Source organism: Cuculus canorus, chromosome 3 (genome assembly GCF_017976375.1).
Source record: "Cuculus canorus isolate bCucCan1 chromosome 3, bCucCan1.pri, whole genome shotgun sequence".
Lineage (NCBI taxonomy): Eukaryota > Metazoa > Chordata > Aves > Cuculiformes > Cuculidae > Cuculus > Cuculus canorus.
This window is the reverse complement of record NC_071403.1, coordinates 90,231,611-90,257,673: the sequence shown is the minus strand read 5'-3', so window position 1 is coordinate 90,257,673 and position 26,063 is coordinate 90,231,611. Positions and strand designations below refer to the sequence as shown.

At 40.4% G+C, this 26,063-nt stretch overlaps 1 protein-coding gene across 5 annotated transcripts; it reads right to left on the bottom strand.

Annotated features, from left to right (window-relative positions):
* Window positions 1-1,641: 1,641 nt before the first annotated feature.
* On the bottom strand, window positions 1,642-26,063 carry TLR5 (toll like receptor 5). Of its 5 annotated transcripts, XM_054063194.1 has the most exons (5): window positions 16,989-17,012; window positions 13,629-13,768; window positions 11,765-11,896; window positions 10,848-10,976; window positions 1,642-6,414 (listed from the first exon to the last, which is right to left on the bottom strand). In XM_054063194.1, exon 5 carries the CDS (start codon window positions 6,408-6,410, stop codon window positions 3,825-3,827), a length of 2,586 nt encoding a protein of 861 aa, XP_053919169.1. In that variant the 5' UTR covers window positions 6,411-6,414; window positions 10,848-10,976; window positions 11,765-11,896; window positions 13,629-13,768; window positions 16,989-17,012; the 3' UTR covers window positions 1,642-3,824. The 5 variants fall into 5 exon arrangements, with proteins under 5 accessions (XP_053919169.1, XP_053919173.1, XP_053919171.1 ...); XM_054063198.1 differs by lacking the exons at window positions 13,629-13,768; window positions 16,989-17,012 and adding an exon at window positions 20,960-26,063; XM_054063196.1 differs by lacking the exon at window positions 13,629-13,768 and having other exon boundaries at window positions 16,989-17,007.

The window sequence follows — 26,063 nt, the reverse complement described above, 5'->3', positions numbered from 1 at the left end:
GCAATTCACAGTTCCAGCAAAAAGAGAACACGTTAAAGCCATTGTAAGGTAATCAACAGCACATGAAATTGAGAAGGTGGGATCCAATAATCTGAAACCCAGATGGTCTCTGGCAGTGAGAAGCAGTCTTTGTCATGCTGAAAAAGACCTAGAAGTCAGCAAATGAGCTGAGTTAACGATGTGATACAAGAAAATGAAAGGCAGAGTGATTCTGAGCAACATACATAGGAGTGCCCACTCAAGAGACAGCTATTGGAGTAGAAACAATAATGGATACTAACTGTAAATTAATAAGGTTACAGATCTACCAGCATGTTGAACAGTCTCTGAGGAGAGAATAGCATTTGGGATTAGCAAACAAATGGACAACACTTTGCTGAGACTAGTATGCATGTCAGATGGGAGAGGGAGGAGAAGCCTCATTTCACAGTACATGAAATAACAATCAGGTAAAATGTGAGATAATATGTGGGTATATCATTGTTGGCCTTTGTTATCCTCCACAGGAATACGCTTGTAGAATCTGGGATCTGGTCCTGAGTGCCTTGATTTCAAGTAGTAATGCATGTAATCTTTGGACTCTGATAGGTTGGCTAGCTGTTGCTGTTGAACACCACTGCCTGCTTGACCAGTTCATGTTTACAATATATGTTGCAAAAGTGGGGGTAAGCTTTTACTATTAAAATTCTGAGCTGATACTGTGTGGCATTGGGTCACTGTCCTCTGAATAGTCCCTGTGCTGCTACTGCTAATAAATTCACCAACTTCTGTCTTAATAGCTTGCTTTAGAGCCAGTGTCACACTTCACTGTCTATTCTGGACACTCTCCAACAAGTTAATGTCTTTCATTGAGGAAGGTGAGTAAAACTGATGAGAGTATCCTTAACTAAAGAGCCATAAAATTCTAATAGAGCAGTAATGTTCCTAGTGAGCCTGAAGGCAATTTGATCAATAGTTATGAGGTTGAGGCTCGATTTATGGCCTTAATTCATCAAGCATAGTCATTCTCCATTTTTGTACAGGATGCTTTTGCAGTTCCTGCTGAGCAGTGGAGTATGAAGTCTGCACAAGCTCTTTCTTGACAATTCCCCAGGCTTTGTCATTTAAGAACCAGTGACTGCAGAGGTGGTGATCAGGGTCTTATGATCTATTTGAAGTCAATTTTTCATGGTATAGAACAGCGTATACCAACTGGGAAGACTGAGAGTCTCAGGCTTGGAGTGGTTTCACAGTGAGTAAAAAAGAAAGTTATTTCAGATCTCTTTAAAATTTGACATTGCAGTTATTCATATGCCTGCAAACCACTCCACAATCAGGACTGGTGTTCAGTAGCATGTTTTCAAAAAATCCTATTACTGCCTTTTGTAGACATCTTGCAATGGAATTTGGAAGGGGGCTGCCTCTGCAGTAGGAATAAGTTTTTCCAGCTGCTTCTAACACAATTCACGCTTCTCTTTAAGTTTCAAAAATGGTATTTGAGCACAGAAGCAGACAATGAAATTCCACCCAAAGGTTTTATTTAAACTTTACATAAAAAGTCAGACTTTTTCATACACTGAAGTAAATGCAAGTTTTACGTAGCCACCTCCCACCAGTGGCACAAGCATGAAGTAGACAGAAGCTTTTCAAACAAATAAAAAAAGACTTGCTTTACACCATCTGTATCAACTTGTTTCTGCTTACACAGACTGGCTGAAGTTTTAAGTATCTGAAGTGATAGGAGTGTCTTGTAAGTACACAAGGAAGTCCTAAGTGGAAGAGGGCTCTCAATTCACATTTGATCAAAAATATTTTGTGACGTTCATTTAAAGATAATTTCTGAAGCATGCTTTCAAAATTCCTATCTCTTACACCACATACAGATCCATAGGCTGACAGCCTCCATCTGCAATGTGGTTCATTTTTGCTTTGGTTACCTGTCAGTGATTTTCAGTGTGAAATACTCTCTGGTTCAGCCTCTGACTTGAAAGGTTGCCTATAAATATTTGCGCTGGTTCAGGGGGGAAAAAAAAAAAAAAGAAAAAGAATTGGACATTTTAAGAGAATTGTAAGAAATGCTGAGCGTTGTAATGCAGACGGTGGCTTTTCTGACAGCCCACAGAGGCTTAGGGAAGCCAGGGCTGCTGGTTCTTTTTCAGCCCTCCCTTCTGCACTAGTATTTTGTCCCCATTGCCAGCAGCTGCAGTGGCCGGGAGGCAGGGGGAGTCTGGGGAGTCCTAGCTGTTACGCGATCCAACAGCGACACCCAGGGCTTCATCACCATAGTCAATTCCTTTTTTAAATCTGCTCCCCTACACCCTTGAAAAATTTCCAAATTTTAGCCCTTTTCTGTTCCTGAATGACTACATTGACTGAGAAGAAAGTAATACTTTGCTGTAGTAATTTCATCAACAGAAATCCTGTATAGTGGTGCACTGAGAGTAAATTAGATCAGCCACAGGGACATCTATATTAAAAAAATTGCATTCACATGAAGTGGATTGTACATTTTCATCTCTATCAAAATAGTTCAGATGGTATTATTTGTTTGCAGCTAAGGTGAAGACAGACAATTTATAAAACCTCCCACTTCTGCTTCCTCATTACAATGAAAAACTCACTAAGGCCATCCTAAAATTATTTTTGTAAGTTTTTGTTGAATAAATGTGTAAACCAGATGAACAGTTCATGCAAGGAGTGTGTCGCCATTGAAATAAGAGATGCAGGCTCTGTAAAAGTGAACACTGAGTCAGACTTTTATTAAAATGACCCTGAACAACCCCTTGAAGACACATACCTGAACAAGCAGAGGTAAAATGATTAGAGAGGTAAGACAGTACCAAGCATTATGACTCTAGCAAAATATTTCATTAGAAGCAGAAAAACGTCTTTGAATTGAACAGGAACAGGATGTACAGAGAACAACCTAAATAACACACCAGTTTTCTGTACTTTCCAATCTCAGAATGTGAAAGCTGTCTGGCAGTCACTGGGCCATTGGCCGCGTCACCGGTGTACAGCCCACATGGCTGCTGAGGTAGTTTCTTGTTGGCTTTCCAAGCCCAGGCTTGCTTCAGATCCAAAGGGGATACCTGCTCCTCTCTATAGGGCAGGAAGCAGTTCAACTAAAAAAGCACCAGGCTGAAACAGCAGCAAATAAAGTAAACCAGTGACTAGTTTTACCACCAAGCAGAGAAGTTGGAGAGGGGAAGAGGATGAATGAAGATCTAAGTTTGCACATTCCAGCTGTGAAGCTGGGGTTAATTGAGTAGAAAACAAATAAATGAAATCTGTGTTACACTGATTTAAAGCATAAAGGTGCAAAGCACTGATTCTATGTTGAAACAGAGCATTAAAAGTTAAGAGTTCAGAAAGCACAGGAGTAAGTATAATAATCCATGAATCCATAAGTATAATAATCCAATAGTTGGACTAGGCCATACATGAAAGCATACCTGGTCACTTCCATACAGCACCATGGGCTCTTTTTGGACAAAACAACTGTGGGCATTCTTCTCAAATGGAAACAGACCTTATGTAAGTAGTAAGTACCTTAGGTAAGTCCAAAAAAACCCAGGAATAAAGTGCCTGAAGCTGAGCACCCAAAATGTGAAACATCTGCGATTCATTTAATTCTTCTGAAAATGTGTCTCATAGTCCACAAACTATCTGCATTTTCAGATATTTGCTGGTTCCTTTCAAGCTGTCTCCATGTTTCATAGGATTTATAGTGAAACAGTTATCCTTCTACCCGCTTTTTCGAAGAAAGAAAGTAAAATTCTGTTTATTCCTGCGATAGCACAGCTGGAAACGGGGTACTTAAAAAGCCAGCAACCCATATACTATCAAGACGAGACTGTTGCTACAGTTTGCAGCTCTATACCACTGGCTTCCCTTCGCACTTTTTTTTCCTTCAGAATTTGGCAAGAAAGGTTATTTAAAAACCAGTCTACATCCTGGTAATCTTCAGGCCACCGCAAATATCGACTCCTTTGTAAAAAGTTTCTAATTGGTTTATGTTTCATCAGTTGATATTGAGAAAGCGACCCAACCACTACCATAATGAGGACATCTTTCAGATCACAGAAGTACCTGCTCTGGGCAAAATTGAAGGCTTCTAAACACCACCCATCTTTGAGAAACTGTCTGGTCACAATGCAAATTGTTTTTCTGCTGTTCCAAATGGCATCACGAATATTGTTGATATGTTCTTCTCCAGGCAAGAAATCTCTTTCCTCAAAGCACAAGTTAAACCAATTTTTATCAAAATACTGTGAATCCAGATGCTTTAGCAAAGAATTCTGGACCCATTCAAAGTCATTTTTGCTGTAGCACAGATATGCATCATATCTGTATTCACTGTTATCTGCTAATTGTGGATGGCTGTCTATCATTTTTTTGGTGATAGTTTTATACCAGACAAAACAAATCCCCCGGCAGCGAGTGAAAATGACGACTGCCATCAGAAACATTAGAAGAGTGACAGAGGTGAGGATGAATACTGAGAAACTGAGTGCCTGCTGGAGTTCTTCTTCATCGCAATCATCATAGATCAGAGATGACAGTGGCACCCCTGCAAATGCAGGTGGGTATACACAGTACCTGTCAGATTGTGAGCCAGCTAGGGTTACATTGGTTTCATTTAGCCACACTAGTAAACTCTTTAAAGTGCAATCACAGACGTACTTATTATGTGTAATATCCAGAATACTCAAAGTCATAAAGACTTCAGGCTTAGGGGAAAAAAGCTGGTTTCCAGATAAATTTAGGTTTTCCAGGCTTTGCGGAAAAAGCCCAGGAGAAAGATGGGACAATAGGTTGGAAGCTAGATTAAGTCTTTTTAGAGATGTTAAATCTCTAAAAATCTCCTGTGGAAGAGCTCTAAGGTAGTTGTTATTCAGATGTAGGACTTGAAGTTTGGACAGTGCCCCAAACACATCCAAACATAAATCTCTTTCCCACACAAGCTGTAACATATTTTCCCCTAGATCCATATAGATTAACTGACTGTTTCCTGTAACGTTATCACTTTTTACACAGTAAGACAAGCGATTCTGTTTTAAGAAGATATACTGCAAATCTGGAACTTGGAAAAGAATATACAGGTCACCCAGGTTGGCCAACCAATTTCTTTCTAATTCAAAATGTGTTGCTGCTATTGCTGTGTGAGCTACAGATGTTATCTTATTGTCACCTAAAAAAACAGAAATCAGATGTGGAAAGGAAGGGAGCTTTTTAATGGCGTTGTCTCGGAGATCAATTATTTTCAGACTTAGTAACCTACTGAATGATTTTTCACCAATCATCCCAATATGATTTTGTTGTAAATCAACATACATTACACTATGTAGACCCTCAAAAGTATAATCATACAACTCACCTAAAAGATTACTTGAGAGATTAAGAATTTTTAGATTTTCCAAGCCAAAAAATGCTTGCCTTTGGATTTGATTAATCTTGTTTTTGAAAAGGTTTAGCAATTCCAGATTACCAAGGCTTTGAAAGATTAACGAATTGAGAGAGAAAATGTAACCCTTTGAGATATCAAGCAAACGAAGATCACTTCTTGCTAGTCCCACAAATGTATCATTATCTGGATTTTTAAGGTTATTAAAGCCAAATCCCGAGCCCATTACATGAGAGCTAAATATTAAAGTACCAATTTGAGTCCCTCTAATGGCTGTACAGAAATACTGGACTTTTTCTGTGTTCCAGCCATTTACACTAAGATCTAGTGAGATAAATGTAATATTTCTGAAAGGATTTGGGCATTTGGCCCAGACCACTTCATCTGTCTTGTACAAATGATTAGAACTGAGGCTAAAAAATAAAAAGTGTTTTCCTTGGAAGCTGGTAAGATTGCTTTCGCACAGGTTGGATATCTTGTTGAATTTCAGGTTCACAGTTTTCAAGACTGTTAGATTATAAAATAAGGGATGAGGCTGAAGTTTCGTGATTTCGTTCCCTGAAAGATCCAATTCTTCTAATGAGCTTAAATCTTGAAAGTAATGCTCCTCCAAGATGGAATCTCCAAGGCAGTTCTGAAATAGACGGAGTACAGTCAGACGTGACAAGCCCACAAAAGCATCAAGATCAAGTTCAAGAATCTTATTGAATCCCAAGTCTAAGACACGAAGGTTTGGCAGGTTCCTGAAAGCTTCTTTTCCTATGGTAACAGGATAGACATATTGTGTTCCGATTTCCAATACCAACAAGTGCTCCAGCAGGGGAAATGAAGTTGCAGTCACTTGTCTGATATAGTTGAAAGTTAGCAAAAGCTTTACTGTATCCTTTGGCACAAGTGGAATATCCGTGAGGTTGCAGAAATAATAATGGGAGACTTGGGCTTCTGAATAACATTTCCTAAGTGCACATATACAACTAACTAGTGATATTCCAAAGACAAGTATTAGCTGTTGACGTAACATCATGAATCTAAGTGAAAAAAAAAAAGAAAAAAAGTAAGCATTAATTCTGCAGTTGGCTGTCTATGCAGTAAGTTGTAGAACACTTTTAATAGTTGCAGAAAAAAAGACTAACGTTATAGTAAATGACTAGTGATTTGGGATTTATCCTTTCTCTGAAGTCTAACAGTCATCATTTGATAGGCTGGCTGATCAGAAGATGATTCTCAAAGAGATGTGAGCACCTCCTATGACCTGAAAAGTAACCTTCCTTTAGGTACCCTAAGGGAGGCACCAAAACCCCATTACAGAAGTATGAAAATCTTGGCCTAGCTATTTAATTTTCATCATGGAACACTTGTATCATGCTGGTGTAATTCCTTAATCAGTTATACAAACAGGTTTAAAGAGTATGAATTACGGAAATAAAGTGCAGTCATCCAGTCATCCCAACGGAGGAGGCCAATGCTGCTCCTTCTCTGAGTGCTCTCTTTGTGAGGGCAATCAAGCTATTTGGCGTTCAGATTGTTGTCACGCAGAAGTGCCTAACAGCCATGGATTTTTAAAAGGGGGACCTCTTTTGGGGCTCCTTGATCCTCAGATTAATCCTACAATGTGAAATTGTTCTTGAAACGGTTGTAAAATAGTTTTGAAAGTATAGGCAGGAACAATGCTAACAATGAAGAAAAAGGAAGAAAAATGTAGTAGCCTGAAACTGTACAGCAAGATTTTATATTTTGGAAAAACTACATTTCCTGAACTGTAAATTCTTAAGTTATACAAAAAGCTGCATAAATTAATTTATGCAACTTACTAATGAATCCATTTACTTATTTATTCCCATTCTGGATTTTCCTTGCATTATGCCATCCATCCGCCTGTCTCTTTATCTAAGACAAAAGCCTCTTCAAAGAAAGAAAGGTCTTTTTTTTACTGAGCATGGTAAAGAACAGACCAAATTATTAGCCCTGAAGTAGTTTCTTATGTACTGTAGCTTTAATAAACCTTCTAACTAAGAAGCATTTATTGAAATGAAATGACAACCAATGGAAGAATTTTTGTGACTTCCACCACAATCTGATTAAAAATTGGCAAGTGTAAATCCTTGCGGAACAAAACCCAATGACCACCTAATGGCTGCAAAGTAAACCTCCTTCAGAAAGGAAAAGCTGGGCTTTAAGCTAGTAATTAAAAAGAGGTAAACCACAGTAATTATTATGATGATTTGAGCACACTGTATCTTTAAAACACAAGTACAAAACTCTATGCAGAATATTGCACTTGAACTAAAATCACCTTACGCTTGTTGCTCTCATCAAAGTGATTCCTGGGAAATGAAAAAGTATGTCAGTAGAAACCCCTATGATATTGTCATTGTAAATAACCAGTGAAAAACCCAGCCATTTTTTAGAAACTATCTACTAAATACGAATTACAAGCATATTATACTACCATCGAATCTCATGATTGGCACAATATCACTGTACCTAACGTTTTTCTTGATGTTCTCAAAGTGATCTAATGATGCTAAAATCTTAACTTGCAACAGCTATGACTTCTAGGGTGAGCCTGCAAATCTTAAGGCTCAAACACCAGCTGGGAAACACACGTACCTTGCAACTAAAAATACTAATCCTGTCATTTTTTAAGACAATTTCATGGTTTTGGTACAAGAGCTGATGCGTGAAAGTAAAAGAGATTATGAATATAGGAAAGTGCTAAATTCTGAATTCCTGGCACTCAACTTTCATTCACATTTTGTCTCACTACGGAATTTAGGATGATCTGCAATGAAAAACAAATTGTAGGAAACAAATATAAAAATTCTGTTAAGAGACTTTAACTGAATCTATGGGGAATAATTCCTAGTACTAGAAAGTAATTGTGTTTTCTATCCCATTTTTTGACCCAGCATGCACTGCTAAAAGGGGACATTATAAAAAGTAAACTATATAATGTTAGCCTTTGTGACTACGAAATGTTGTAGATTATTAAAAAAGACACAACTAAACAAACAACCACTCATACAAGATCTTGTTTACTTTATACTTTTTCTCTTTCCTTGAACCATGAAAACAAAACACCAAGTTTCCCTGTTATTACTTGTTAACTATTACAATGGTTCTAGCTGACATCATAATGTAAGATATTTAGCACAAATAGTTATAAATTACATTTATCTTTCAGACATTTCCATTTTCATTCCCTGTATTTGTCTAGATGTTATGGCTGTTTTTTAAAGTATGCGTAAAATCACAGCATTACCAAAAGCAGTGACAAATAAAAAGTATTTTGGAAGTCTAATTTTAATAGACATGTGTATGAACTTACTACAATAAAAAGTGCAAAATGTTCAGAGTGGAAGAATTAGAAAACATTGGTTTTACTTTTAATTTTTTTTTAATTTAAAAATGCAATTTTATTTTTAATACTAGAAAATATTAACATGGTGAAATATTTCTAGCCACTTTTGCTTTCACACTTTTCCATTTCTTTGTAACTTAAGGAAGTCTCTAAAAATCTCTTAACAGTTGTTAAACTCCACCTCCACTATGGTTTAGTGACAAGGAACATTTGGAAACCCTTTGCTCATTTGACATTTGTAAACTTCTTGCTCCCTCAATTTTTTCTGGACAGGTTACTACTTTTTCCTTTGAATCTTGGCCCTCCATAAGCAGGAGGAGGATGCTAGCAGTAAGTAATGCCTCTTACTGCTTTCATGAGGACAGCAAATACTTTTAATTTAACAGAATCCCTCCACGTATTACTTTATACAACCCTCCACCACTGTACATTAGCACCTAAAATCTCTTGGGAAGAATATTCTTCAAAAAAAAAATGATCATCATTCCATTCAGTTATGTGTCTGTGCATGGAGATGAAGGGATGTATAAATGCTTCATTTGTTATTAAAACTGGAGCAATGAACTTCAAAGAAACAGAGCTCAGCATTTGGGATTTTGTTCATTCTACTGCATTGCTGTCAGAAGAGGTAAACAGTTAAAAGATAGGGGGGGAAAGTAAGAGGGGTAGAAAAAATGCAGCAAGTGCATTTGGGATGGAAAGTCCTAAGCAGGGTGTGTTTATGAGCAATGAGAAGAACTACAATGCAGGGTGGATAGTCTACCTAGATCAAAAGGTAGCAAGTGAGTGCATACAAAATACAAATACTCTCGCTCTGGTCTCAGCCCCCTCAGGCAGTGTGTGTTTGGATCAGGGAAGGCCAACACAGATGCAACTGACCTACAATACTGTCCTAACTTTTTTAAAACTCAGTTCTATGTTGGTTTTACATTACGTAGAAACCTTCACCAGCATAGCAAAAGAAGGAAGGGAAGTGACAGTACCCAACAGTAGATGTTGTAGTAGTGCCTGTCCATATCAGCACAGCTGTGTATAAGGTTGGACACAAAAAACCCAAAACACTGCTTGTAACTCTTTTTATGTAACAAATTAAGAAATCAAGCACTATAACCTTCAAAATAGCTCCCTTTGAGTTGACACACAGCTGCATACCATGTTGCCAATGTTCAAAGCATTTCTGCAGAAGGTTTTCTGAAAGGCTGTTGAGGTTTGCTTTCACATTTTCTACTGACAAAAAGTGACCACCGACATGATCTTTGGAAAAAGGTAGTTTTTGGCTATAAACTGCTTCACTGACAAAGCACTGTGGGTCGGCATGTTGTCTTGATGTTAATTCTTGCATACCGACATTTACCAACTAAGGGTGAAAAAAAAAAAATCTATATTTCAACACACATCCACTCATACAGAGTGAATTGACTGCGTTGAGGCTTGTCTCACTGTGACAGGTTAGAACATGTTCTATAGCCATCTCCTTGTCTCTCAACTCCCACTCTTGGTTCCTGAGCTATAGGGCTAGTATCGGGTTCTTTTGTGCTGAAACTCACACACCTTAGGACATCCACAGGGGCTTTCAGTAAGCAAACCCTGAAGCATAGCTGAAGAGGAGGGCTAACACTGTCATCTTTTTGATGTACACAAGTGAGGAAAGACATTAGAACAATAACTGTTCCATCGAGAATTAGAAAGGATTTGCCATTCCCCTTTCCATACCCCTAACAAAAATACACTGAATTCCACATAAATTAAGAATGGGTTACATCTATTTTTGTCCTTGCTGATGGTTGAGAGCATTTGCTTGCTTTTTAACAGTGATACCGAAGGAAAAATTTGTTCTCAGAAGTGGCTTTGTGCAGCATTCAGTAGAATGCTTACTCTCTTCAGCAGCCTCTGCTGCTTCTGCCACACAACCCTACGTCAAATATGAATGGAAGTGAATAGACATGTATCGTATGTGTTTATGAAAATGAGCAGCAGGCCTAAATGGTTCTCAATTTTCAGCCACGGGTTTTAGGGAACCAAGTGGTGTGGACTCCAGAGAAGACTTGTCTGATATAACTATCTGTAAGATTTAAAGAGTTTTAAAATCTTCTCACTAACCTATTGCAGTGACCTCAGTTAGCCAGAGGAATTGTGCGCCCACCATGAGAACACATTGTTTGAAATAATTCCATAGCGATGAAGTCTTCTGATCAAGAATACCAGTCACTTAGGTGTTTGGGATGTTGCCTGTGGATAAAAAGGTAAAGACATAGGTAAAGCTGGTACATTTTTCATTACCTACACCAAAAAAAAAAAAAGCATGCATTTTCATGCTAACTTTCACAAAAACATCCATGCCATTTTCTGTAGTCACTGAACCGCAGATGAGTAGCATATACATAAATAAAGGTAGCAGTATATTTTGATGAGTGTGTGAGAATTTCATCTCTAATTGCCACAAGCCTGCTTTAGGATTAAGGGTTTCTGAATTCTACTTGAAGTAGTTATGGTCTTACTCTGAAACTGTTCCAGCAAACCATGCCTCCCCCTGGCATCCAACATTACTGACAAAGGTTGCAGGCTGTCTTTCCCAGACCAGAAACAACAGTCAATTGTTAAATCCTTTTGGGACAAGGGATTAACCAGTTCCTAGAAGAGTTAGTTTACCCCAGATCTTTCTGCCAGAAGCTGGCAAAGTGCAGCACTCATAAACAGTATCAATAAAGAAACCTGCTGCAAGTACAAAGCTCATGGGCATGAAAGAGCCAAAGGGAAACAATGAACAGGAAGAGTTAGGAACCTCTGGACATTTTTGCTTTGTTTCAGGTTACACCCTAGTCACTATAGATAATCTCAGATAGCTCTGAGATTTCAAAGGCTTCTTGATTCAGTCCACGAGTTCTGGAACGACAAACCTGAAAAAGTCAAAGAAATCCTTCCTTTCTTCTCTCCTCCTTCCTCTTTCAAACCGAGTTTACTTTTGAGAACAAATGTTAGGAAAAGTTCAAGTACTAACAGTACTGAAGTTTAAATACCTGATCTGTGTACATCTGTAACTGATCTTTGGCCATATTGCATATAAGGTGCTTGGAAGGGCTCCAGGAAAGGATTTGTGGCAGACACAACAGTCTGTTACCACTCAGCCATGCTGACAGGACAAAGCTGAGCTGTAAGACACAATGAAACACACATACAGCTTGTTGGCAGTTAGGGCTGAAATGATCTCTCACAATTCAGCAGTGTGGGAACGCTGAGCAAACACAGAAGTGCCGTAGGAACCTATGCAAGACTCTACTCCTGACCTGAGACTTCACATGTTAATGAATAATCTTAGTTCCTATCTCCATCTCCTTATCTTCAGTCTCTTTCTCTTTTCATTATACTTTGCCTAAAGCATGAGCTAAGTGCACAGTCTTGCACTCCAGTCACAAGAACCCCACGCAACAATACAAGTTTGGGAAAGAGTGGCTGGAAAGCTGCCCGGTGGAAAAGGACCTAGGAGTGCTGGTCGACAGCTGGCTGAACAAGAGCCAACAGTGTGCTCATGTGCACAAGAAGGTCAACAGCATCCTGGCTTATATCAGAAATGGTGTGGCCAGCAGGACCAGGGAAGTGATTGTGCCCCTGTACTCAGTACTGGTCAGGCCGCACCTTGAATCCTGTGGTTGGTTTTGAACTCCTCACTACTAGAAGGACATTGAGGGGCTGGAGCATGTTCAGAAAAGGGCAACTGAGCAGGTGAAGGGTCTGGAGCACGTCTTATGAGGAGGAGCAGCTGAGGGAACTGGAGTCATTCTTATTTCTGAGAGAAAGCACAGAACAAGCAAAATATGCTCTCATACCCCAATATCATTAGTCACTCTGGCAACAATTACAGGCATCTCTCCCAGAGGCTGGTGATACACACTGATTGTGAAGAATTATTCGTATTTGGCACTTGGTAAAATTTCTCAGAAAAAACCCAAAGACCTTCAAAGAGCACCCTTTTTCTTTTAATCTAACAAGTTGTAAACCTACTGACAAGGAGTTTGTAATATTTATGTAGGCCATAAAAATGTTCTTAAATTATATATCACAAACAGTAAGCTTTTGTTCTTAGACTGGCCAGAAAAAGACCAACTGCTATTGTGAAAATTTGTATTGCTGCTGTTATCTGATTAGGTCAAATGTACTTACTGAAATAAAAATAAAGCTCCAAGCTTTCACCCAGCGTGTAAGCCATCATAACACATGCATTTATGCTCAGAAAAAGCTGTGCAGTGTAAACAAACTTTTCTTCATGGGACCTCTCTAGACAATTACAATCCAATTTCATTCATCAGATTACAGAAGGTGTCCAGTTTCACCTCCTCTGCCTCTCCCTTAAGTTGCTAGGATGCTTAAGTTAAATACAGCATTTTCCAACTTAACAGCAAGTGAGTACTGTGATAGTTCTTGTCACTAACTGGGAAAACCTAAGACAATAAAGCATTTAATGACCTGACAAAGAAGGACCATGAAAACCAGCCACTGGTTTGGGTAATCACAAGCTGCCTATGGAATGTAATTATCTCATTCCTGTTTGTCATCTAGATTTATTTGGTTTGATATCCCCTCAGATTATATGACAAGATGTGGACACACGCACTTCAAAGACAGTGTGATTCTTCTATTCTTATTATATTATTACAGTTCTTTAAAAGAAAATAGTCTCCAGAAGGATGGGGAAATAAACTTCAAAGTATAGGGTAAAACATGCTCTGGGCTATTTCTCTGAGAGACAGGAGTAAACTGGATAGGCACCAGGGAGGGTGCTGTAGTCCCAGACTCCAGCCCCTGGCCCTACTCATTTTTTTTTAGCCTCTGGCACCATTTTGAGAGTCTTCCTCCCAGGCAGTGCCAGCCTGCTCTTTTCCTTACCTGAGCAGCCAGCTGGGCTGGCTGTTGCAGTCACAGTGCTCCAGCACTGGGCACAGATCCATCTGCTAGCCTGGGGCATCCCAGGCTCCTCTGCCCCTGTGTCTCATAGGGGATTATGAAGGCAGAGAGCCTCAGCTAGGCTTGAGATAAGGACAAACAAGGTTTCTTATTACTTTCCAGGTCCTGAGGAAATGAACTTCACAAGGCTTCACTAACGACAGTGAAAATTCCTGTTTTGTTTGGTTTGGGGTTTTTTTTTGTTTGTTTTCTGTTTGTTTTTTTTTTGTTTGTTTTTTTTTTTTTCTTTTCAGTTTGGTGCTACAGTTGTCTCTCAGCAGAGATGCAGAGATGCTGGTTCAAAACTGTACAAACCTACCCTGGATGGTCACAGTCACCTCCCTAAATCCATGTTGACTTAATTTTAATCTGAACACTATCATGGGATAACTGCCTAGTCTAGACTGGAAGCCACTCCAGGAAAGTAATGTTTCCCTCCTGTTAGTTTTCCTTCCCTCTTATCTATGATTTTGAACTACATTTTTCACAAAGTAGATTGAGTCCAGGAACAAAAGGTCCTTTATTGTGCTCACAGTATAATTAGAAGCAGCCAGGATTAAAAATCTCACCAGGAAAAGATCAAAGAGATAATAGGAAAATGACTCGCAAGAATGACAGCCAAGTTTTTAATTTACAGACCAGCTTCACAGATGGGACAGAAATACTTAAGGAAGTAGCATTCAGACTGTAACTCCTCAGGTCACAGGTAGAGCTCACAGCGTTACCTGCAAAGCTAACTTTTTAATAAAGCTCATAAGTACTGTCATACCGGTGAAACAGGGGTCAGGCATAAAACAGTGGTACTGTTTCAGTAGCTCAAATCAGCAAAGATGACTACATGGTTAGCTGGAAGGGGAATGGCATGGTTGCCAGATCTGCACTGCTAGGACCCAATCTGAGCATGTTATTTGTTAAGGAACGGCTAAAAGACCATGGAGATAGGTGCCTAAATATGTAGGGCCAAATGGAACAACTGATAATGAAGGGATTTTTTTTAATTACTTTTTCAAGTATGTTTTTTGCACATCGTTTTAAGAAAAGTAATCACAAGAAAATAAGCTGCAAATGCCCAATGACAGGAGGACCATAAATGTAGTACAAAAGAGAGACAGACAGCCAATTCTCCCAGCATTTAAGTGAAGTTAGAAACCTGCCCCACTCTTTCCTGGAATGGAGGTGTTGAAAGGATACTTTCCGAGTTCCTTTGAAATAGGCATAGATCAGAAGAAACTTGAGTTAGTTCTAACTTGTCAGTGTAAGAGAAAAATTACACTCACAGTCACAATTTATCAGTACAGCTGACAAAACTTTGTACTGCAGAACCTGTTGTGCAAAGAAGACCTAACAAGTGAAGAAGGTACAAGTATCTAGAAGCCTTTCTGAAACAGTTCTTATGTGAGGCTGTTGGTGAGTTAGCTATTTAATTGATTCACAGTATGGTAGTGAAGTCCTACTGCTCACTTGCATATATATCCCAGCTTGAGTGCTCATCTACTGATATCCTTATACAAGATGGCCCCAACCCAACCAAGACTAGCTGTCACACAGGCTAACCCGCCTGAAAGGCATTTAGAGTGGAAGCAGGAGTTTGATTTATACACTCCATGCAGTATATGTAGAAAGATATGTAGTCTTTCTACACCTGTAGTCTTACACCTAGTGACTGCCAAAACAGAAATCCCTGTGCAAGATAAATTTGAAATTCCATCCCTACTCAGCTCTTTCTGGAGAGAAAGCCAGCAGTGTCTTCATTTAGCAACTTAACCTATTATGTAAAACAGCTACACTCAATTCTGTTTTCTGCGTGATGCAATACCAAACCCTTTCACCTCACAAATGCTCACCTCTTCTCATAGAAACTTAATGGTTTGGGTTGGAAGGGACCTTACAGATCATCTAGTTCTAACCCTCTGCCTTGGGCAGGGCCACCTCCCAGTAGACCATGCTGCTCAAGACTCCATCCAACCTGGCCTTCTATTGCACCTCTTCCAACTGACTGAGTAATGTTCAGAAGTCACCACATCGAAGATGTTTTTCAGCATAATGATGGTTTAGGGGATGCTTTGCATGGGGCCAAGAAATGGGAGGGAAGAGAACTGCTCTGAGCAGTTCCCATATTCTGACTGTGTACATGTTCAATCCAGAAACCATCCTTAGAGAACATCTTTGATGCCTTTCTTGCTTTCCCCTCTAGTTCCTGCCTCTTACTATCTTGATCAACTTCTAGAAGTTCTTGCATAGTGTCACACCTTCAAAAGGAAGCTGAAGAGTGCCAAAAAGTGCCTGTTGACCATTAGGACCAAGATCGTCTCACTTGCCTTCAGGCAATGGAGTTGAATTAACTCTCCCATGACTGGGGCAAATGCTCCTAGCCATGAGCCAGGACAGTATAGTAACAATTCACCATTCCATTTTAAAACAAAGCAGCAGCCACTGCTTCATTCTGGGCTCCATCTGAGCTAGAAGCATGCCTACATCTACCCATACAACGTAGCAAGGTTAGATGCTGACTGGTCTGCCTTGTCAGACCGAGGCATTGGTGGGGGTCTGCAGAAACAAATTCCGTGCTGGAATACTGAAGAGAGGGAGAACCCTGCTGACATCCAGCAAGCTGGATTCTTTCAAGATCAGGTGTGAACGCTGCTGACATACGGCAAGCCAGCCTTTTCCAGGACTGGGTGCTAAACCTGCTGACATCCAGCAAGCTGGACTCTTCCAAGATCAGATGCGAACCCCACTGACATCCAGCAAGCTGGACTCTCCCAAGATCGGGTGCAGGTGAGGCTGTACCTCGTCCTGTCCCACTTCAGATGCCTTCCTACCTTTTAGGAATTTTATACCCTATGCATCATTTCAGGTACTGAAAGCAGCCTTCCAGTACCCGAAAGGGGCCTACAAGAAAGCTGGGGAGGGATTGTTCACAAAGACTTGTAGTGATAGGACGAGGGGGAATAAGAGGGGCAGATTTAGACTGGACATAAGGAAGAATTTCTTCACCATGAGACTAGTGAGACACTGGCTCAGGTTGCCCAGGGAAGTTGTGGATGCCCCATCCCTGGTGGTGTTCAAGGCCAGGTTGGATGGGGCCTTGGGCAGCCTGATCTGGTGCGACGTGTCCCTGCCCACAGCAGGGGGGTTGGAACTACATGATCTCTAAGGTCCCTTCCAACTCAAACTATTCCATGATTCTATGATCCTTTTTTTTCCCACCCTTAAAATGGGTTTAACAATCCCCGTTTGCCCTGGGAGCAAAAATATTGCCCAATAAGACACTATTTTGAACAACTCCGTCCCCCCACTCACCTCCTGCCCGGGTGCCGCCGCCGCGCACAGCCCGCACCGGGGCGGAGACGGGGCGGAGACCGGGCGGTCCCAGCGCCTGCGGAGCTGCGCCTCCCTGCTCGCCCTTCCCTCCCTCCCCGGCCTCGTGGAGCGTTGCCGAAGGTTACACCTGCGGCTTTGCTCCAGGTTTTGTGTTTACACGGTTTTTTTTTACGAGGTTTACACATGTGCCGCCAGTCGCTTAACGTGGGTAACTTCACTTCTAATCTTGTTGTAGCTTGTGGGAAACACCTAGGGGTTTGGTGGATCCTGTCTGCTTGGGCCTCTAACTGTTTGTCCACATAAAAGGATCATAGAATGGTTTGAATTCAAAGGGACCTAAAAGATCATAGAATCATAGAAGCACTAGGTTGGAAAAGACCTTTGAGATCATCAAGCCCAACCGTACCGGTCCACTAATAAACCAGATCCCTAAACACTATATCCACCCATCTTTCAAACACCTCCAGGGATGAGGACTCAACCACCTCCCTGGGCAGCCCCTTCCAGTGCCTGATAACCCCTTTGGTGAAGAAATTTTTCTTAATGTCCAATCTGAACCTGCCCTGGTGCAACTTGAGGCCATTTCCTCTTGTTCTATCACTTGGGAGAAAAGACCAGCACCCACCTCGCTACAACCTCTTTCAGACAGCTATAAACAGTGATAAGGTCTCCCTGCAGCTTCCTCTTCTCAAGACTAAACAGCCCCAGTTCCCTCAGCTGCTCCTCATAAGACTTGTTCTGCAGCCCCCCACCAGCTTCGTTTCCCTTCTCTGTACATGCTCCAGGACCTCAATGTCTTTCTTGTAATGAGGGGCCCAAAACGGAACACAATTGATTCCCCTGCCACGGCCAGGGGCACCTTCTCCTGGATCAGGTTGCTCAAAGCCTCATCCAACCTGATCCTGAACACCTCCAAAGATGGAGCATCCATTCTGGACAACGTGTTCCAGTGCGTCACTATCCTCACAGGAAAAAAATTCTTCCTGACATCTAATCTAAATCTCCCCTCTTTCAGCTTCAAATCATTACCCCTTGTCTTTTTCTTGCAATCCTTGATAAAGAGTGCCTCCCCATCTTTCCTACAGGCCTCCTTTAAGTACTGGAAGCTTCTATAAGATCTCCCTGGTTGACACGTTTTATATTGAAGATACTGAAGCAGTGTCTAGAACCTAGACACAGTCTGGGTGCCAGCTAAGCCAGTTTTCAGGTGGTGAATATAAACTTCAGAAGTGGCTGAAGCAGCAGTAAGCAGAACTGGTATTCTTTCCCAACTTTGTCTTTGAATGTGTTTTTAATATATAATATACATTTCATCATGAAAGCAAGGTATTCACTGCTGCTTGTAGCACAAACTGCTGCAAACAACAGGCCACAAAGTTACTGAAGTGTTTTTCGCAACAGCTCTTGCGAAGTTATAGTTGAAAATCCAACCTGGAACTTTTTTTTTAGTTTGGTGCATTTGGTGTATCACTGAACAGTGCTCACACACTATTATTACAACTGCAGACTTGCTTGTGGACTAAGTCCTTTTGATTCAGTTATTAAACACCTCCAAGTTTGAAATGTGAAAATCACAGGGCTCTGAAAAAAAGATGCCAATATAGCATATTGTATAATTCAGAGAAGAGAAATAGCTAAGTTGTCTGTTACTGCAGCTGTACATTCTATAGCACTGTGCTGACATCTTTCAACGCCTTCTTGCACAGAGGAGGTAATGCAGTTCCAAACGATGCAGATGAGCCTGTTGTATTTTGATGACCAAAGGCACACCTACACAACCATCTCGTGTTGTTCTGTCACTTGCAAAAAATGATGGAAACTAAAACAAAAGTTGTCCTTCTGCCAAGGTGTCTGTGTTAAGTAGAGATATGTCTTTTGCTCCTCCTTTGCCTCATGCAAGTCACATACACATAGAAAGCTAGACACCTAGCAGGCACCATAAAAGATTAGAAAACAGGGAAAACGAAAATATATCCACTCCACTATACACATGAAAGCATCAAAAATTAAGAGTAATTATTTACAGAATTTTACCATGTCCTAGTTCTATGCAGCTTCTTGAAATTAAGCACTGAGGTACATAATTTTAAGCATATTACTAATTTCAAGAAAATGCCATATATGAAGGTTCATTTATAAAAGGTGAGTAAATGCTTTAAAAGATTTTTGTAACAAATAGTAATTTGTCTTGTATTTTGACAACGACTAAAGCAAGTTAATAGGCTGTTTATTGCCATGGTTTATCACCAGCTATGATGTGTTATACTGATGTGCTTGTAATATTTCTGTTGTATTCCACTCTGTTTTAAACATGCTATTAAATACATTAATAATGTGCAATCTTCATAACCTCCCTTAAAATGCAACTAGGATGTAATCTTTATTAAGACCCAATCAGGTGTTCTCTCTGGTATTTAATAGAGTGGATTTAATACTGAAAAAATGTGCTTCCAGCCAAAGAACAGGCCCTTGTGTGTGCTGGCTGTACAAACGACATTTGCCAGTTGTAATGAACTCAGGCCACGAAATTCTAATAGCCACTGAAGGTTATCTATGGTGAATGAGTAACACTTTCTAAATTAAGGTCTATAATTGCACTCTAATGCATTAAATTACTGATTTTTTACATGTAAAACACTTACCGAGTGTGTATCTTATTGTACCTCTGGGCTCACCTGTAGTGTACAATAGGCAGATGAATTACATGATCATTTCCCACAGGCTTCTTCTAAAGCAGGCTTCCACTAACACAAGACCAACACTGAAATAAGGTCATTACTTCTGGATGCACACCTTTTCATATCTTGCATAGCTAGTGACATGACATTCCTCTACCTATGAGTCGCAGTTAGAATTATCATATTAAATATCAAGAATAATTTGATTTTTTTTTTCCACCTGGATATCACAACAAACGTGGGAAAATCTGTGAACACCTCAGTAAACCTCCAGCTTCAAGAAAACCCTCAAACCACAGTATGGTTTGTGTTGAGTGTTTGGGGAATTATTAAAGTGATTTAGAAGTGCTTTATCAAAGTAGTCAACTCAACAGTTTGTCCACAGAATGGATTGAATAAGAAAAAAGAATTTCTGCATGTACAATGATAATTATTCTCCTTTATGCATGTAGAAGGATCCAAATTGAGCCTCTACAGGTGAATTGTTTTCCTGATTTGGGTAGCATTGATTTTTATCTGAATGTGCTTCTATGAACTTCATCTTAGTGAGGCTGAAGACTTTGGAGTGTCAGGTTTTTTCCTTTATGCGCCTTTATAACCTTGACTGCCACTGAGTTCAGTTATAAATAAGAATGTTAATTTGAGCAAAGAAGAGAAAAGCAAGGTCAGTGAAGCCTAACTGAGCAAGGTTTTGATCAATTGATGAAATTGCTTTATCAGTCTCAACATAAGAATAATTCAGCGCATTGCATTTTAATTTGAAAATGCCTATTCATTTTAACACACATTGAAACCCAGGTTTCATCTGTTAAAATTAGTGTGGTCAGATTGTAGCAAAAAAGTTCAGAGCTGTGCTTAGGCTGCTTAGGATTCTTAAAAATAAGGTAAAAATATGTGAAACAGTAGTGTCTGAGGAACTGATTCAGCCCACTCTGCTTTTCTTTCTGGTGTAGGAGTAGAATTTCTCCCACACTTAAAAATAAAATAAAATAAAATAAAATAAAATAAAATAAAATAAAATAAAATAAAATAAAATAAAATAAAATAAAATAAATATATATAATGATAGCCACAGATTGTCTGACCTCCACAGCTGTACAGGGTAAATCCCTATTTTGGGTCCTGCTGCCAGGCCAGACAGATGTAGCAGGAGCTTCCTCCTGTGACCGTTTGGAGTAGAAGGACACTGTTGTTTAGGCAGCACCAGCCAGATAGACATCTGTATTCTGCAAAGAAAAGCTGACCAGAGATGAAATCTGGTTTTATACTAACCTGTAGTAAATTGGCCTGTGACAGCTTTCATGGTATTGAATTGTCCAGCATTTGTATGTGAGTGTACATATGCATGCGCTTGGGCAAGCTCAGGTCTGTGCCCTCAGAAACCCCTGGGAATCACAGAGTGCACATAGTATCCGGTAAAGCAGGAGAGCCACAAGAAATAATTCCTGCAGTGTTCACAAAAAGGGAAGATGAAGGTTAAACAAACATCCATAGGTAACACTAAAGGAAATGTCCCATGAAATTGAATATTGTACATGCTGACAATATGTTGTATTTCTGTGAGCAATTGGGATTTGAAAGTCAGCACCTCCACCACAGCCTCGTGAATCCTGTTGCACTCCAGACCTCTGTCAGTTAACAACAGCATATTCAGCTGGGATGGCTGGATTGCTCCATTCTAACTGCTTCTCCAAAAGTGAAAATGACAAATTGCAACGTGTCATGTTGTGCCACTCAAAACCACAAAAGCTGAAGACAGCATAAAACCAGCACATCATTTCCTGCACTCCCAGGAACATTATTCTTTTAAGGATCTCCAAAGTGGTTTATTAACAAAGCATATAATATCCTAGAGAAAAGGTCCTTAACATTTGTTTCACATGGAAAGGTGCCTGCAGGCACCAGAATAACAATGTGAAATCTCTATACTAGATGACATTTTTACCAAGAATCAGGAGGAAGTGATCTTCTACACAGCTTCAAAAGGAGAAACTGCAGGGCAGGTCACTCAAGTCCCCAGGCTGGCTGGCAGCCCCTCTGCTGCTGCTGCCTCTGGCACCTATGCCCAGGGCAGGAGAGATCTCGGAGTGGTGCAGAGAGCTGAAAGTGCAGAGAGTGGTGCCCACCACGCAGCTGTGCCAGAGGCTGTGCTTCTTGGTGGCATCCTGACACCACAGCCCTGTCCAGAGAGGTGACCTGACACTCAGCCTCCTGTGAGCATATCAGCTGGGGTCTCACCTGCAGGACAGAAAATTACAGCAGTTGTGCTGCGCCTCACTTGGTGCTGGGTTTAGCCAAGCTCCAGCCAGTGCTGCTTGTGCCTCTGCTTTTATGCCGACAGCATGCTACCAGCCAGAAGTAACTGGAGAAAGGGCTCCGGGAGAGAGGTGGCTCAGCAGATGTCACATCACTTACATCCACATCCGAGACTCCAGTCTTCCCAACATGAAATATTTTTCACTTTTTTATGGCCTCTTCCTGTGTTTTTCCAACCTGTTTTCACTTGGCAGCATTTTCTGCTCATTTTATGCTATCAGCTCAAGCTCTAAAACACTGCTCTTATCTACACCTGTTCTGGCCATGGTAAGTGCTGCCTATGGGAAAGAAAGATACAGCAGAGGCTAAACTTCGTGACTGATTGCCTGTGAAGCAACCATCACCTCACAAATCAAGTTTCTCTGAAAATAGCATACGTGTCATTTTCAGTAACCTCACAGATTGCCTGATATTTTTTGTTTGCTTTGTACATTTGAGAGAATTTTGTGTGTAGTCGCCTTTGCTGCTGGTTTTCCTGGTCAGTGTGTCAGTATTACATTGACAGAGCTGTGTGGGTGAAGATGTGGTACAGATAGGCTACAATAGCATAAACTCGTGTCTCTTTAGCACTAGTGTATATGGTGCAAATCAACAAAGAGCCTTCAGCAGCAGTAAGTAGCTGGTGTTAAGAAAGCAGAATCAATTCTCTGAGACCATGCCAAGGGATAAAGCAGTTGCACAAGTACAGCATTTCCCAATAATCACAGATACGTGCTTTTGAATTTTTTTGCATTTCCTATCTTCTTCGAATTATATAGGAACACTTGTGGTTTTGGCATCCACACATGAAAGTCCATCTACATTTGGAATTCAAAATCTATCGCAATCAGCTTGCCATCAGTTTCCCTGTGAGTTTTCAGCATACATTCATTGCTCTCCACAATTGTTGTCCAGTTCTTTCTCTATGGCCTGACTAATTAAAGCCCTCAACTTCCTTTAAAGGTCCAAGCTCTCTTCACTCTGTAAAAGAGAAAAGTATTAATCATATGTTAAAGGTGTTCAAACTGTTGTGTTCGTGTTGCAGCCTGTAATGATTACACAAGACTCTGGCCAGCAGCCTGGGCTGTATGTCTTTCACACTCAGTAAACAAATCTTTTCCATGGAAATTGAGTATGTAATTGCATGGCAGAGGCTGTTTTGTTCTGCAAAAGCACTTTTGAAAACATCTTGCATGAAGCTTTGAGATTTCAAAGCAATCATAGGCTAGTATTTTTATGGTTTGCATGCTATTTGTTCCTTCCAGGGTCCTAATTCTCCACATGAGATTTGGCTGCCCTCTTGTGAACTTCCTGTTCTTCAAGTACATGACTAATCTGAACAGAAGAATGACTGCACAGGGACACAACACATAACACAACAATGAGGTTACTCCTAAGCTTGATTTTTTGTTTAAGGCTTTTTTAAATTTGTTTTGTCTTCAATGGCAGTTGCTTTGGAGCCTGTATACGTTCAAAATAACTCCCTGCCTCCAACAGCTGTGTCTCAAGAACATGCTGATACAATGATCTGATAGTGCTGTATGCTGCTGATGCAAGAGCCTAAGAGGATAAACCAAGGAAAAGAAATGATAAAGCACTGCTGCAGGGGAAGGCCCTTTCTGCCAGAGACTGGTGAATATATGAGGTTCAATGGGGGCTGCAGTGCCCAGCATACCTGAGTGAGCAGGAGCAGCTACATGGGCAGCACAAGATGGCACTGGTGCCAGAGCACTGCTCTCTCCCCCTTACATGCAAAAGCATCAGCCTCCCGGTTCTCATGTGCTCTACAGATGTGGCTACAGGATGTGCAGATGATGTGTTCAGCAAGCATAGGTGCTGTCAGAGACCCAAACCCCAATCTCATTTCTTGATGATTATTTGGATAAAAAAGTCCCCTTTCTAATTATTGTGTGTTCGATCTTGGACCATGGAAGTAAAGTAAAAGGTCAATTTTCTTTGTGGCTAATTAAATTGTCATTTAATTTCTTGAGAAAGGATATCCACTACCTTTCCTTCTGAAGAAACTTTAAATCTACATTTATCTTGGGCGGGTTTTGTTTTCCTAATAAATTATTTATAGTTTTAAAATTGTGTAGCAGGGAAAAAAAAAGGCATTTAGAAGATGAGACAGCGTAGTAGGTTGTTGTTCTTGCTGGGTTTGCAATGCCCCTTGTGCTGGAAACCAACAGGTAGACTTGTAAGGATGAAATCATATTTTAAAACTGAATTTGTAAGGCAGAAAAAATCCTCCCAAGAAAATCTGTGTGCATTACTGGATGGAAGTAATTCCTTCCCTTGTTAAATCTTCTAGAGCAGGCAGATAATTGATTTGCATGTGTTGTCTCCTAAGTGATGTAAAATATGGTTTGATGACACAGTATCAATGAAGAGACTGAAGGTAATGGAACAATTAATCACTCTCTTGCTCAAATTTAATATTAAGATAATTAGGAATATTTAGGATACTTAGGCATCCAAAGATGAAGACAGCACTGTGCTGGATCTAAAAGGTATCCAAGAGGGGACCTGTCTTGCTTTCACTTGCTTGTCAGTGTGTAAAGCGGCCAAAGGCTTTTGATGACATGTTGCATGACCCTATGTTGTGTAGGCTTAAATGAATGCAGAATACCACAATGCATCCAGTCAGGCTTAATTCACTGCAAACAGTGTAATACAAGTAAAATCAGAGAGCTGTGTGGAGTTTCCAGGGTCCAGTTGCCCTCTAAAGGAGTGTAATTCTAAAACTCACCTTCTCTTGGATAGTAGCACATGGGTTTTTTTCTGCTTCTTGGAATCAGGAGATGGGAGATCCTGACTGGATAGTAGAAAGAGCTCATTGCTGAAAGACGCTCAGTGGTCCTAGTTCCCACCCTTTTCACTGGAAACTATGCATACATCCAGAGCCTTCTATTTGTAACAGATTCAAAATTTCATGTAACAGGAGACTGCCAGAATAGAGAAAACCAGCTGGAGAGTCATCCTTACCTTTAATGACGCTTCTTTGCAATTCTTTCCTCACTTTTTTCCATAAAGCAGAGAGAACATTATGATATAAGTGTTGACATAAATATGTCTATCTCCAGGAGAATCATAAAGGCTGGAAAAGATGTCTAAGATCATCAGGTCTCACCATCAGCTGAAGACCACCATGCCTACTAAACCGTGTCCTGAAGTGCCACTCCTACATGTTTTGTGAACATCTCCAGGGATGGTGACTACACAACTTCCCTGGGCAGCCCATTCCAAAGCTTGACCACTCTTTTGGTAAAGAAATTTTTCCTAATATCCAAACTAAACCTCCCCCGAGTGTGACTTGAGACAGTTTCCTCTTGTCCTATCGCTTGTTACTTGGGAGAAGAGGCCAGCACCCACCTCACTACAACCTCTTTTCAGGTAGTTGTAGACAGCAATAAGGTCTCCCCTCAGCCTCCTTTTCTCCAGACTAAACAGCCCCAGGTCCCTCAGCCGCTCCTCATAAGACTTGTTCTCCAGCCCCTTCACCAGCTTTGTTGCCCTCCTCTGGACACACTCCAGAATGTCAAAGTCTTTCTTGTAGTGAGGGGCCCAAAACTTTACACAGGATTTGAGATGTAGCCTCATGAATACCAATACAGTAAGATATATTGTGACAGGCCAGCCCGGTGCAGTAAGCGTAACTGAAATGCTAGACTCTTTGCAGCTGCCATGACATCCTTTTCAATGCCAGGCTTCAGCACATCTGTAGCTGTATCTAAGCTGCATGCTGCTGCAATGTGAATGAATACATAAGTTAACCCAGTAACTCACTATGGCAGTTCTCCTCCCACATGGTTGCCCAAAACCCAATGAAAAACCACGCAATGGAAGTACAATCAGCTGACTTTGCCGGTTGGACTAAGCCTCATTTTTGCTGCAGCCCTTCAGTAAAAGCCAATTATATAAAACTCCAGTAACATTTGTATCAGTGATAGACTGCAGACATTTGTAAACTTAATCAATGAACAGACTAAGCCGTGCTAAATTGTTCTGCTACACTTTTTAGCAAGTAATTAACCCTGAATTATCAACAACGGCAGCTATGGTAATGATTATGAAAGAAATA

Coding starts and splice junctions, on each gene's coding strand:
- TLR5 (XM_054063198.1), bottom strand. CDS start 6,410: ATGATGTTACGTCAACAGCTAATACTTGTCTTTGGAATATCACTAGTT.